The 15,340-nt window shown below is 41.7% G+C and overlaps 1 protein-coding gene across 3 annotated transcripts in view; it reads right to left on the bottom strand.

Moving 5' to 3' along the window:
* znf532 (zinc finger protein 532) overlaps positions 1–15,340 on the bottom strand; it is a 176,946-nt gene that overhangs the window by 37,819 nt on the left and 123,787 nt on the right. For all 3 annotated transcript variants that reach the window (XM_070867873.1, XM_070867865.1, XM_070867883.1), the window contains 4 exons: positions 8,598–8,776; positions 7,857–8,033; positions 4,241–4,403; positions 2,540–2,818 (listed from right to left, as the gene is read on the bottom strand). In XM_070867873.1, coding sequence (XP_070723974.1) covers positions 2,540–2,818; positions 4,241–4,403; positions 7,857–8,033; positions 8,598–8,776 — 798 coding nt within the window. The remainder of the gene's footprint in view (positions 1–2,539; positions 2,819–4,240; positions 4,404–7,856; positions 8,034–8,597; positions 8,777–15,340) is intronic.

Here is a 15,340-nt window from a genome sequence, read left to right as displayed (position 1 = left end):
AATTTTGGGCGGTGTGTTAGCGGTGTGCATCGGCGGATGGTATACATACCGCACGGCAGTGTGTCTCTGATGTATTTTCCACCGGGCAGTATGTAGGTATTTTTTTTTAAATGAGTGTCGCGATTTTGGGCGGTATGCCGACCAATTTCAGGCCCTTTGTGTGTAGAAGTGTTTTCTAATTTCGCTTCTGAAAGGTTTGGCTCTAATTTTTAAACTCTGCCCCCTAGTCCTAGAATCCCCAACCAGCGAAAATAGTTTCTTTCTATCTATCCTATCTGTTCCCCTTAATATCTTGAAAACTTCGATCAGATCTCCTTAAACCCTTTTAAATTCCAGGGAATATAACGCTAATTTGTGTAATCTCTCCTCGTAACTTAACCCTTGAAGTCCAGGAATCATTCTGGTAAACCTACGCTGCACTCCCTTCAAGGCAAATACACCCTTCCTACAGTGTGATGCCCAGACCTGCTCATAGTACTCCAGGTGTATTCGAACCAGGGTTTTGTACAGCTGCAGCATAACCTCTGCCCCCTTGTACTCTAGTCCTCTAGATATAAAGGCCAGCATCCCATTAACCTTTTTGATTATTTTCTGTACCTGTTCATGACATTTTAATGATCTATGTACCTGGACCCTCAAGTCTCTTTGGACTTCCATTGTTTTTAGTCTTTCACCATTTAGAGAGGGCCCTGTTCTATCCTTTTTAGATCCAAAGTGGATGACCTCACATTTACCTATATTGGAATCCATTTGCCACAGTTTTGCCCATTCACATAATCTGTCGATATCCCTTTGTAATTTTATGCTTCTCTCCACACTGCCTACAATTCCACCTATCTTTGTATCATCGGCAAATTTGGTTATATGATTTTCTATGCCTTCATCGAAGTCGTTAATAAATACTGTGAATAGTTGAGGCCCCAACACAGATCCCTGCGGTTCACCACTAGTCACCTCCTACCAATTTGAGTACCTACCCATTATTCCTACTCCCTTTCTCCTGCCGCTCAGCCAATTTCCGAAGCAGGTCAATAATCTGCCCTTAATTCTGTGGGCTTCTACCTTAGTTAACAGTCTCTTATCAAATGCCTTCTGGAAGTCCATATAAATAACATCCATAGACATTCCCTTGTCTACTACTTTAGCCACCACTTCAAAAAATACAGTCAGGTTTGTCAGGCATGACCTACCTTTCACAAATCCATGCTGGCTCTCTCTGATCAACTGAAAATTTTCGAGGTGTTTAATCACCCGATCCTTAATTATAGATGTTTGCAATTTCTCAACAACAGACGTTAGGCTAACTAGTCTATAATCCCCTGGTTTCCCTCTCACCATTTTTAAATAGCGGAGTGATGTGCAATTTTCCAATCTAAAAGGTACAGTTCCTGAATCGAGAGAACTTTGGAATATTATAGTTAGGGCACTTCCAATGTACTCACCTACTTCCTTTAAAACCCTGGGATGGAATTCATCTGGTTCTGGGAATTTGTGACTCTTTAGTGCCATTATTTTCTTCATTACTGTTATTTTACTTATATTAATTTTTATTGAGTCCTTGTCCCTGATTTTGTTTCCTTGGGATTTCTGGCATGCTATCCTCTTCCTCTCCTGCAAATACTGATGCAAAGTAATTATACAAATGCTCCCACTGCTTCATAAACCTTCTCATAATCCTTCTCCTCGACCATGTCTTCAGTCTCCCCATACTAACCCTCTCCATTTTCTATTTTTCTCCCTCTCCTGCTTGGTGTCCACTCTTTAGTCCACCTTAACATAAAAGCATTCAAGACTTCTTGCTGCACAAATGTAGCGTACGTTGTTAAAACATTTGTCACTTTGGTGCAGAAATACTATAGCACTCCTGAAAAGTCTAAAGCTCAATGGAGTCATTCGGGGTGCTCCATTTTTAATCAGAGCATCCAATCCCACTTCTGCCTGCTACAGGTAGGGCTTACTGCTCAGAATATACAACAACCAAGCCTCTCTACATCTCTTTCTCCTTCAAGATGCTGCTTAAAATCTATCTTTTTGACCAAGCTTTTGATCACTTTCCCCAATTTCTCCTGGCTCGGTGTCAAATTATTTGTCTCATAATACTCCTGTGAAGCACCTTGGGACATTTCACTATATTAAAGGTGCTATATAAATAAAGTTGTTGTTGTTGTTCTTTGTGTGATTTGCTAAAATGATGCCATTATTCTCTGTAATCATCAAGGATGATCAACATACTGAAGTAATCATTTATACTGTGACATTTTTAACCATGGGTATATTTTGGAGATTGAAATAACTACTCGTTACAACTCGGAAATAGCATAATGCCATCTGTACATTTACAATTTATAGAAACCCGAAATAAAGCACCTGTTCCCCTTCATTATGACGTGTTTATAAATGGCTTCCAAATACAGCATTAGAGAGAAGCACAGCCATATAGAGATTATTTAGTTTAATATTTCTGCCTGTACATTTTTACAGAACTCCCTGGATCCCAGAAATTATTGCACATTTCCCTCCCATGTTATTTGGCTCATACCTTTCCATGGTCTTTTTTCATGTGAGCAATGTAGTCCTCTCGTTCAGGAAACCATTCTTCGCAGTCTTGACACATCCAACCAGGGTTATTTGCTTTTGACCGGCCCCCAGTTTTCCTCACAACCACTGAAGTTTTCTTCCCAAGCCGGTCAGTGCCATTAACAGCATTCCCATCAGTTTTGTTCTGTCCTGTTGCTGTAGTTACCACCTTTGTGACCAATGGCTGCTGAGGCCCCAGGTTGGGAGGACCCTCAATGCTCTTGAGTGTGCCGTGCAAGGACTATAAAATGAAAGGGTGAGAGATTTAGGTCATCACTATTACACTGAATCTGTTGGGACAAAGTTTTGAAGCAAACCTCATTTATAGTTAGAACATTTTAACATTCATATACTGTGACCACAATTACATGCAAATACACTGACCCCAGTTTTAAATAAAAAATTAACAATCTTAATACAGAGAATCACAATTTAATGGCGGGTACGGTAGCATAGTGGTTATGTCACCGGACTAGTAATCCAGAGGACTGGATTAATGATCCGGAGACACAAGTTCAAATCCCACACCGGCAGCTGGGGAATTTAAATTCAGTTATTAATTAAATCGGAAACAAAAACACTGGTATCTGTAACGGTGACCATGAAATGATCAGATTTCTATCAAAACCCATCTAGTTCACTAATTTCATTTAAGGAAGGAAATCTGCCATCTTTAGCACATATTTGACACCAGACCCACAGCAATGTGGTTGACTCTTAACTGCCCTCTGAAATAGCCTAGCAAGCCACTCAGTTGTATAAGGCAGCTGGCCACCATCTTCTCTAGGGCAAATAGGGATGTGCAATAAATGCTGCCTTGTTGATGACGCCTACATCCCATGAATAAATACATTTAAAAAACACAATTAACAAGTGCCAGTAAGAAGAAAGCTTTGCATTTATATAGTGCCATTTGTAGGAAAATGGAGCGAATGTTGACAAAGGGTGGCAAATGGCAACAGAGTGTCAGCCTTGGCTCAGTGGTAGCACTCTCATCCCCGAGTCATAAAGTTGTGGTTTCCAGCCCCACTCTAGAGACTTCAACACATAATCCAAGCTGACTGCACTACTGAAGGAATGCTGTACTGTCGGAGGCGTCGTCTTTTGGATGGGATGTTAAACTGAGGCTTTGTTTGCTCTCTCAGGTGAACGTAAAAGATCCCATTACACGATTTGTGGAAGAGCAGGGGAGTTCTGCCAGTGTCCAGGCCAATATATATCACATCACTAAAGCAGATTATCTGATCATTATCACATTTCTGTGGGACAATATTATGTGCAAATTGGCTGCCACATTTCTCTTCATAACAGTAATTATGCTTCAAAAGTAATTCATCTGCTGTAAAGCGCTTTGGGACATCCTGAAGTGAAAGACACTAGATAAATACAAGTTCTTTATTTCATCATCACTTTAAAACATGCTCCTGGTTAAAATTGAAATGCTGGTGAATGGGGAAACTGAGAAGGTCTATGTAAGCACCTGTACTGAGACGGAGAACATCCAGGCCTTCAGTAGTTTCAGAGAATCAATGCTTAAAGTTTGTAGGATGGGGCTCTTAGCAACACTCCAAGAATTCTTTTTATTTGTTTAAATAAACAATTATTTAACAAAATAGTTTACCCATTTTCAACAACAAATGTAACACAAATGAATGGAATATACCTTAATGTGTTCAACCATGAGCTGTTTCTGTGCATACAGCAAAGCACAATCTGGGCACTTGAAGACAGAAACTTTCTGCTTAGAAACATGTTGATCAAAATGACTGCACAGCAAGGTTTGCTGGGTGAATACTGTGTCACACATGGAGCATTTGTAGATTATTCTAAAAACAAGGTGAAAAATGAGCATGTATTTTTAAACTACTTTATGACTTAGAGCAGTTACTTGCAACCATCCCGTGTCCATTTCTGTGAAAGCAAGAATAATTAAATATTTTAACGAATAACAGATTGGAATCAATATTTTATAGCCTGGTCTGTCCCCATACCTTGTTGAATTCAATACTGGAACAGTTCTGCCTACAGTACAACCAAAGGCTATTATAAAATGAGATTACATTGTAGAAAGAAAAACCTTTAAAGCAAGCCTTTCTATACTTCCTTTCCCCTAAGTACATCTGTATTGCATATAAGCCTAGAGTACAGCCGAATTCATGATCTTATAATTAAACAATAAGTATTAATTATCTTTTTAATTTTAGTGGGGAAAATCTAATTCTCTAGAACCAATCAAATACATCTGAATCCATTGCTTTCACATCTCCCAGTAACAGTAATTGGGCAAGGGCTCATGACTTGCTTTAATTTCACTCACCACCAATTACAGGACAGAACATCTAAATCTAAAGTCCATGAATAACATTTTATTTATTCCCATCTACCAAATTTACATCTAAATTTGTCTTTGCTTGGACTGCAAATGCAGCTCTTTCCAGCTGACTGTTTTGTAGGTAATTTAAGTCACTACCCTCCCAGATTACTGAAGCTCTGACTAGGAGCAGAGTGAAAATCTTAGTCTTATTAGTTAAGAGTACCGTACTCCAGCCGAGTTTCCGGATTTCAATTTCTACTTCCAGTGTTACCAACAGTCAAAAGAAGCAATGGGTGCCATTGAGTGAATATCCAATGAACTGTTTGTTGTCAGTTTACAATGGATTACACATTGAAAGTTGGCTAAGCACGATATTGGCCCGGATTTTAAGGTGGTAATGACAACGAAACTCAGTGTTCACCGACATTACCCCTCTGAAACTGATAGCAACTTCAGGATTTAGTGCATGCGCAGATAAATGCAGAAATCCTGAAGTTTCAGTCAGTCATTCCCTGCACCGCCACAGGATGCGTGTGGAATTTCCCAGAGCCGGAAATCAATTCAAATCATACTGAAGGATGAAAACTTTCCCTATTGCATTGGAATGGAATATCATTGTTAAATCACCCCCTCAGCCCTGAAAAACTAATTTTGTATTTGTGGAATGTCAAATTTTTCCATTAATATGATTAAGAATTACGTGGTTTTAAAAAAAAATGTTTTAAAATTTATTTATGGCATTTCAGCTTCTACCATAATCCTATGTGCATGTTCCAATCTTTATTTCGCTCACTGTAAAATTTATAAAAAGTAAATTAGAATCTGTGCATTTTACTTCCTGGTTTGTGGTCTGTGAGAATTTTTCAATGTGATTGGTGCTCTGCTCAGCCTGCTTGATGACGTCGCTGTTGCTGGATGCTGAAGATTCACATGATTTGGAGCCAGATTCAAACAAAGGTCGGGAGAGCTGAATTGACGACGCAGAGATGACTAGATCTTTGTAGGCAGCTTTCTTCGAGGTCAGCAGCGAACGCCATCACTTCGCTACTGACTGAAAGTTCCTGGCCCAGTGGGCTAGAAAGTTTACCTTGTCTAGAGATTAGGAAGTACAGTAAATCTTCCAGTCATTGACAATTGACTGCCTAAATTACACTTAAAAAATGCTTCATTGGCTGTGAAGTGCTTTAAGATATTCTGGGGTCGTGAGGCCACTCTATATAAATGCAAGTTCTTCCTTTCCTTTCCTAATGGAATTTATCAAGCTACGCTTTCCATTTAAAAACTATTTCTTATCAGCTCTCTATAATCTTAACATAATTTCACCCTTCAGTCAGTGATAATGGTGTGATAGAAGTATGAAAAACACAGGTCACGATTTCTAACCATAAATCATGTCTTGACTCTGAAACTGTAGTCCCTCCAGTAACATAAACAATTTTCAATACCATGCACCCCTGAGCCTAAATGAAACAAAGAATGAAAATTCACATTAACACTTTTAGAAAGCTCGTCTTTCATAAACAACCACATCAAACAAAATTATGAGTGAACAACTGCTTGAAAATGTCAAGAGCACAATGGCTCTAATTATTTTATTCTGGGGATCTGGTTATTTCACATTTTGATGTGTCATTGGCTATATGTTTCCAGGGACCTTCTACTAAACAGGTGTTCATTTTGTCATGCTGGCTTTATATTAAGATTGAACAGATTTAACGGAAGGCAAAAATGACTGCTGCCTTTTTAACCACAGAGACATCATAACTAAAAGGTGCAGTGTCAACGCACTTTAGAAGTAGTTTTTGTTTTTCAATGTCCAAAAAGACAGTTATCATTTTATGCAAGTCAAATTCAACTGGATACTCTGGGGTAGATGTTGACTTTGTGCGATACTGTAAAACAGGTGATAGTGAATCGGCAACCCTTTTTACACCTCTCCCAATTTTTATTTCCATAATAGATTTGCTATGACCCGTTTTACACTATTGCACAAAGTCAAAACCCACCCCAATTAATCTCTTTTAAGGGGTGCTAGCAGGCATTATTTTTATTTTGGCTCACCTGGCTATAAAAGTTCCAGGAGCAATTTTACCTGTTAAAAGAGAGCAGTTTGTTGTGCAGTGTCAGTGCTATATGATGTTCAAAAGTGACATTTGTTTTAATAAACAGATATTCTACAATGACTGGTTCTAGATCGGAGACTGAGGGGAGGTGTCAAAATGAGATGCTTCATCCAAGGGAGACAGGGAGGGGTCAATGCAACCACACTATCTTGTACTTATTTGTGACTGGTTTACGGACAGCCGAAGTTTGGCAAAGGGTTGCCAGGCCCTTTTCTCACTTAAGCAATCTCGGGTAGAGAGAGAATCTAACATATAAACTGAGGTTGAGGGTAAGCATGCATACGGATTTCCATTCTCTGAATTTCAAGAACATTTTATATTAGCTGTTTGTCAAGGTGAGAGATACTAGTGCCAGGAATGTGACAATTTCCATTTCCGCCACCTAGTATCAGCACCCAGTTCAGTATAGCACAGGGAGATTGCAGAGTAATGTCCCTTCCAGAAACAGTGGTCCTAACGGTTCTGGACCTCAGAAGAACATCCTCTACTGCACCTGTGTGACACTTCTCCTGTAATCATATGTTAGTTTCTCTCTGCAGCCTAGGTTGCCTTTAATCTGTCTCCCCCCCAGGACCACATTCCCTAAGTGAGGCAAGGGACAGGCAACCCATTGCCAAGCTTCTGCTGTTCACGTGACCTGTCGGAGCGAGTGCACTAATTTAGTTCATTTAGGATGAGTTTTGGCTGCAGGCATATTCCCACAGGAAACTAGATTGAGGTTGTCCAAACTCCATTCATGTAGACCCTTACAGCCAGCAATAACATTTTAGGTAATAGAAGTGCTTCCTCACAGTCATAAAAATATTTGTGCTCAATCCAATAGCAAGCTTACAAATACTTACTTAGCTTCTCCTATTTTGATGCCCGGGTGCTGTGTGTAGGCGTGTGAATGAGTACTCGGTGCCGACTTGAAAGCCATGGGGCAGATAGGACATTTATAGAAGATCTCACAGTGGGCACCTTGGATGTGAGACTTGAGCGCAGCTAGGTCAGCATAGACAACGCCACAATGTATACAGCTGCAAGAAGAAAATCAGTGCCGGCGTCAGAAATAAAATACTCAGAGCATCCTTGCGACAATCTGAAATGTAATTTCTTATATATAAAGTGTAGCATTGAATTTCCCCATGCATTTATGTTGCCGGAGGTGTGGGTCCAAGCCATTGTTTGTTTGTGTGCACCACCTCTGCTGGCAGCACCACTGCCTCGTCTCCTCCCACATTTTGTGCCAACTTCCCAGCTACAGTCAGAAATGAAGAAACATTTACAACCAAAGCATTATTCCATATTTTTCAAATGCGGTTGATTATATCTGATCAACACTGGATCAAAGAATTGGTGATGAAAGTAGGGGAAGCTGTTAGAAGAACGGATTTCTCCAGTAAATCCCGCACATTCTGCGAGTTAAACTTTGTACTTGGACTGAGTGAGCTACCAAATAGGAGTAATAAGTGGGCTGACGGGATACCAGGAGGGGAGATATATTGAAAGGGGGAAAGAAAAATAGAATTTAAACCCCATCTACATCAATATTTTAGAAATACAGTAATAAGCTCACTGATTAACACAAACACACAACTGACCGGTATCCCACTTTGCGGGTGTAGTGCAGGCAGTTCCTGGTGACGTGAGTCTGAAAGTGCGAGGACCTGCATATCGCTCCACATTCTGGGCATGTGTATGGAGATTTGTGCTGATGAATTCTTAAGTGCGATGAAAAACTGCACTTGTTGGGAAGTAACATCTGGCAGATCTGACACGTCTGTGTTGTGGATAACACAAAGATTTTCAGTTAATAACTTGACGTGCCCGCCACATGACACAGCATCATCACAAACTACAAGAACAATGTCTTGCATTTATATAGTGCCCTCATAGAAAAACATCTCAAGGAGCTGCACAGAGGCAACCTCGGACAAAAGTGGCTGCTGACCCAGAGAAGGAGATATTGGGAAGGATAGCCAAATGCTTGGTCAAAGAGGTGGGCTTTAAGGAGGGCCTTAAAAGGAGGAGCGGCAAAGAAGTTGAGGGAGGAAATTCCAGAGAGTAGGGCCTATAAGGCTGAAAGGACAGCCGCCAATGGTAGGGCAAAGGGAGGGGGAATGCATGAGGCTAGAGTCGGAGGAACGAGGGCTCTGTGGGGGGTTGTAGAACTGGGGCAGATTACAGAGTTAGGATGGGGCAAGGCCACGAAGGAATTTAAATACAAGAATTAGAATTTTAAATAAAAACAGAAAATGCTGGAAACGTTCAGCAGGTCAGGCAGCATCTGTGGAGAGAGAAACAGAGTTAACATTTCAGGTCGATGACCTTTCATCAGAACGATTGGGGTGGGGAAAGGAGGTTGGGAAGGTGATCGGAGATGGGGGAGGGGAGGGATGAATGAACATAGTTGGGTGGGGGGGGAATCGGAGGCCTTGTACAAAGGCACTTACCGCGAATCCAGCAGTCCTCGCCTGTCATTAGCTGTTGGGTTTCTGGAGGCCTGCGAAACCCAACCAGCCACAGTTAAATTTTAAATGGTAGTTAAATCTGAGGCACGCCAGCCTCATTATAATATTTAAATGGGCGACCCGCCTCCTGGGAGCAGGTTGGCTGTCCACCCCACTGTTCCACCTCTATTAAAACCCGAAGTTTGTGGGTTGGAGGCGAGTTCTGGTCAGGGTTCCCAAACCCACCTGTTTTTGGGGTTAAAATTCCCAAGCTGAATACAGATTTGGGAGGTGACAACACGTTCAAGTTTGGAGAGGGATGGAGGTTGGGCAGTAGTTTTTCAGGATAGAGGGGTCAAAGATGAGTTTTTTGAGGAGGGGTTGATGCCTTACATAAACTCATACAATAGAGGTATAAGTGTATATATACTTAACAGATGTCTGCAACCCGTAACCAAGGATTAAAGCACTCACAATGATCAAAAAACACTCAGCATACTCTGTTTTATGTCTTACCATTTTACCAACAAATGCACAAAAGTACACATGCATACGCAGTCTGTGCCAAGTTGCTGATTAGTGTGAAGGAGTTTTTTGGCGGTAAGAATTCCCAATATCATAACACAAAGGGAATTGAATATATGCTTGAAAAGAACAGCTTATGTGCCGAGAGTAAGGAGTGGTCCTAATTGTACAACTCTTTCAAAGAGCCAGCACAGGCTTGATGGGCTGAATGGCCTCCTTCTGTGCTGTAAGATTCTATGATTAATGGTTGTGATGCTACATCTGAGATTTTAAATTTTAAGCTAGCCTGATATTCAGGAATGTTCTACCGTGCAAACTGTGAAACACTAGCTCCTTTCTTTTTGGATTAATGATGTTATATACTCAGGTACATATTTTGAGAAGTGGGAACATTTGCTAGGTTGCATCAGGTGGTCATTTGCTGCATCACATAGTTGCTGAATTACACTATTTACTTTTCTGGTTGAATTTAACTGAGTAGTGGTAAACGTCACATAGGAGCCTTTACTTTGCTATTATGTGTAATTCTTGCACGTCGATTTATATATCAAATCCTCCTGACTATTTAGGTGAAACTATTGCAAGCTGAACTACATTAGATACTTGTGTGTGGAACATAAATTTCACATGTTTGGTTATCTTGACAGTAGCTGAAACTGTCATCAGAAATAATACTATTTCAGGAATCAAAGTTTAAAAATTTTACATGTTGAATACTTCACCTTATGGGGGGAAAAAATCCCTTCTTCAAAGGATTTAATAGAGCCTTGCTCAAATGTTTTTGTAATTGCTATTCTATAATCAGCACCAGGACATTTGTGAGCACAGCTCGAGTTAACCAGGTATTAGATGTTACCTCCCTTCTTTTGGCAAGCAACAGGCCTCAATTTGTTATGTCCCCATCGTGTCAAATTTGAGACTGACAACTTAGCGTGGGATGATCCGTGTTCTATTACTCTGTGCTGCCAATATTTTTTTTTAACATAAAGTGTTTCCTCCATTAAATTTCCTCCATTGTTTATTCTCTCTCCTCAGGTACTGTCCCCCTGCTTTCAAATCTCCTGAAAAAACAACCGTTGACCCCACTGTGCTTGCTAGCTACCGCCCCATCTCCAACCTCCCTTTCCTCTCCAAAGTCCGAAACGAAATCCATGCCCATCTTTCCCGGAACTCCATGTTTCAATCTGGTTTCCGCCCCTTCCACAGTACCAAAACTGCTCTCATCAAAGTCACAAATTACATCTTTTGTGACAAAGGTAAATTAGCCCTCCTGGACCTGTCTGCAGCCTCTCTCACAGTTGACAACTCCATCCTCCGCCAACGCCTCTCCACCATCGTGCAGCTGGGTGGGACTGCACTCGCCTGGTTCCATTCTTATCTATCTAATCATAGCCAGAAAATCTCCTTCAATGGCTTCTCTTCCCACTCCCACATCGTTACCTCTGGTGTCCCCCTCCTGTTTCTTATCTTGGCCCCCTCCTATTTCTCATCAATATGCTACCCCTTGGCGATAGCATCCGAAAATATGTAGTCAGTTTCCACATGTACGCTGACAACACCCAGTTCCACCTCTCCACCACTTCTCTCGACCCCTCCATGGTCTCTAAATCCAGTACTAGATGAGCAGAAATTTGCTCCAATTAAATATTGGAAATATCAAAGCCATTTGGTCCCTGCTATAAATTGCGTTCTCTAGCCACTGACTCCATTCCTCTCCCTACCATCTATCAGAGGCTAAACGAGACTGTTCAGAACCTAGGCGTTATATTTGACCCTGAAATGAGATTCACAAGAACATAAGAAATAGGAGCACGAGTAGACCACCTGGCCCCTCGAGCCTGCTCCACCATTTAATAAGATCATGGCTGATCTGATCATGGACTCAGCTCCACTTCCCATAATCCTTTATTCCCTTATCGCTCAAAAATCTGTCTATCTCCGCCCTAAATATATTCAGTGACCCAGCCTCCACAGCTCTCTGGGACAGAGAATTCCATAGATTTACAACCCTCCGAGAGACGAAATTCCTCCTCATCTCAATTTTAAATGGGCGTCCCCTTATTCTGAGAATATGTCCCCTAGTTTTAGTTTCCCCTATGAGTGGAAATATCCTCTCTGCATCCACCTTGTCGAGCCCCCTCATTATCTTATCAAAACATACAAGATCACCTACCATTCTTCTGAACTCCAATGTGTATAGGCCCAAACTATCTTCATAAGTCAACTCCCTCATCTCCAGAGTCAACCTAGTGAACCTTCTCTGAACAACCTCCAATGCAAGTATATCCTTCCTTAAATACGGAGACCAAAACTGTACGCTATACTCTAGGTGTGGCCTCACCAATACCCTGTACAGTTGTAGCAGGACTTCTCTGCTTTATACTCCATCTCCCTTGCAATAAAGGCCAACATTCCATTTGTCTTCCAGAAGACTTGTACCTGCATACTAACTTTTAGTATTTCATTAACAAGGACCCCAAAGTTCCCCTGTACTGCAGCACTTAGCAATTTTTCTCCATTTAAATTATAATTTGCTTTTCTATTTTTGCTGCCAAAGTGGATAACCTTACATTTTCCCACATTATACTCCGTCTGCCAATTTTTTGCCCACTCATTTAGCCTGTCTATATCCCTTTGAACATTTTTTGTGTCCTCCTCAGAATTTGCTTTCCCACCCATCTTTGTATCATCAGCAAACTTGGCTACATTTCACTCGGTCCCTTCATCCAAGTCATTAATATAGATTGTAAATAGTTGAGGACCCAGCACCGATCTCTGCAGCACCCCACTAGTCACTGTTTGCCAACCAGAAAATGACCCATTTATCCCGACTCTCTCTTTTCTGTTAGTTAGCCAATCCTCTATCCATGCTAATATATTACCCTCAACCCCGTAAACTTTAATCTTGTGCAGTAACCTTTTACGTGGCACCTTATTGAATGCTTTCTGGAAATCCAAATACACCACAACCACTGGTTCCCCCTTATCCACCCTACACGTTACATCCTCAAAGAACTCCAGCAAATTTGTCAAACATGATTTAACTTTCATAAAACCATGTTGACTCTGCTTGATTGAAACATGCTTTTCCAAATGTCCCGCTACTGCTTCCTTAATAATGGAATTTTCCCAACCACAGATGTGAGGCTAACTGGTCCGGCCACATATCTGCGGCATAACTAAAACCGCCTATTTCTACCTCCATAACATCGCCTGCCTCCGCCCCTCCAGCTCTTCTGCTGCTGAAACCCCCATCCATGCCTTTGTTGTCTCTAGACTTGATTACTCCAATGCACTCCTGGCTGGCCTCCCACATTCTACACTACACAAACTTGAATTCATCCAAAACTCAGCAGCTCGTGTCCTAACTCACACCAAGTCCCGATCACCCATCACCCCTATACTCGCTGACCTACATTGGCTCCCGATTAAGCAATGCATAGATTTCAAAATTCTCATCCTTGTTTACAAATCCCTCCATGACCTTGCCCCCCTGCCGCCCCCCCCATCTCTGTAATCTCTTTCAGCCTCACAACCCCAAGCGACATCTGCGCTCCTCAAATTCTGCCCTCTTGAGCATCCCTCATTATAACTGGAATTGAGAGTAGTATCTCCAAGTTTGCAGATGACACTAAACTGGGTGGTGGTGTGAGCTGTGAGGGGGACGCTAAGAGGCTGCAGGGTGACTTGGACAGGTTAGGTGAGTGGGCAAATGCATGGCAGATGCAGTATAATGTGGATAAATGTGAGGTTATCCACTTTGGGGGCAAAAACGCAAAGACAGAATATTATCTGAATGGTGGCAGATTAGGAAAAGGGGAGGTGCAATGAGACATGCGGGTCATGGTTCATCAATCATTGAAAATTGGCATACAGGTGCAGCAGGCGGTAAAGGCGGCAAATGGTATGTTGGCCTTCATAGCTAGGGGATTTGAGTATAGCAGCAGGGAAGTCTTACTGCAGTTGTACAGGGTCTTGGTAAGGCCTCACCTGAAATATTGTGTTAAATTTTGGTCTCCTAATCTGAGGAAGGACGTTCTTGCTATTGAGAGAGTGCAGCGAAGGTTCACCAGACTGATTCCTGGGATGGCTGGACTGATATATGAGGAGAGACTGGATCAACTGGGCCTTTATACATTGAAGGATGAGAGGGGATCTCATAGAAACATACAAGATTCTGACGGGATTGGACAAGTTAGATGTGGGAAGAATGTTCCCGATGTTAGGGAAGTCCAGAACCAGGGGACACAGTCTTAGGAAAAGGGGTAGGCCATTTAGAACTGAGATGAGGAGAAACTTCTTCATTCAGAGAGTTGTTAACCTGTGGAATTTCCTGCCGCAGAGTTGTTGATGCCAGTTCATTGGATATATTCAAGAGGGAGTTAGATATGGCCCTTACGGCTAAGGGGATCAAGGGGTATGGAGAGAAAGCAGGAAAGGGGTACTGAGGGAATGATCAGCCATGATCTTATCGAATGGAGGTGCAGGCTCGAAGGGCCGAATGGCCTACTCCTGCACTCATTTTCTATGTTTCTATGTTTCAACCATCAGTGGCCATGCCTTTAGCTGCTTGGGCCCTAAGCTCTGGAACTCCCTCCCTCCTATACCTCTCCGCCTCTCTATCCTCCTTTAAGATGCTCCTTAAAACCTACCTCTTTGACCAAGCTTTTGTTCATCTGCCGTAATTTCATCATATGTGGCTCAGTGTCAAATTTATCTGTTTTGTCTTATAACACTGCTGTGAAGTGCCTTGAGATGTTTTACTACGTTAAAGGCGCTATATAAGTTGTTGTTGTTGTTGAATAGTTTAGTAATTTAATAGTTGGTGGTGATTCCCTTCATCTGGATAGAATAATCTATTAACAACTCATGTGTATTCTGGACCTACTTGACTAACATCTCTCAACTCTAGGATAGGAAGGAGCTCAAGAACAACACGAGAACTGTAGTTACTATACCAGTTCTTTGGATTAGTTACTCTGCCTCTCGAACAGCTCCTGGATTCACTCGCTCTCCACAACTAGCTCCTAACCTGACATTGGTTCTTGATGCTTAAAGTTAACTCCACCTTGTCTACAAGTCAACTTCATCTCACCACTGGACTTCGGACTTTAACTTTGGGCTCTCTCATATCACCTGCTTCTTGTCCTCTGTTTATGACCAGGACATGACAGGACCAGGGCTCCTAATCCCAGCCATGCCAATGTAATATAAAATCTGTGTGTGTCCATTCGTGTGTGCACTTGGGCTGTTGCTCCACACCCGAGCCCATTACTTCCAGACCCTTATTTTCCCTCTTGCCCCTTCTCTCCAGTCTCTTCACCTTCCTGTTACTTAGTCATGCTACCTTTCATTTCTCTTCTCTCAAG

This window comes from Pristiophorus japonicus, chromosome 2, assembly GCF_044704955.1.
Source record: "Pristiophorus japonicus isolate sPriJap1 chromosome 2, sPriJap1.hap1, whole genome shotgun sequence".
Classification (NCBI taxonomy): Eukaryota; Metazoa; Chordata; class Chondrichthyes; family Pristiophoridae; genus Pristiophorus; species Pristiophorus japonicus.
This window is presented reverse-complemented; position numbering and strand designations above follow the sequence as displayed.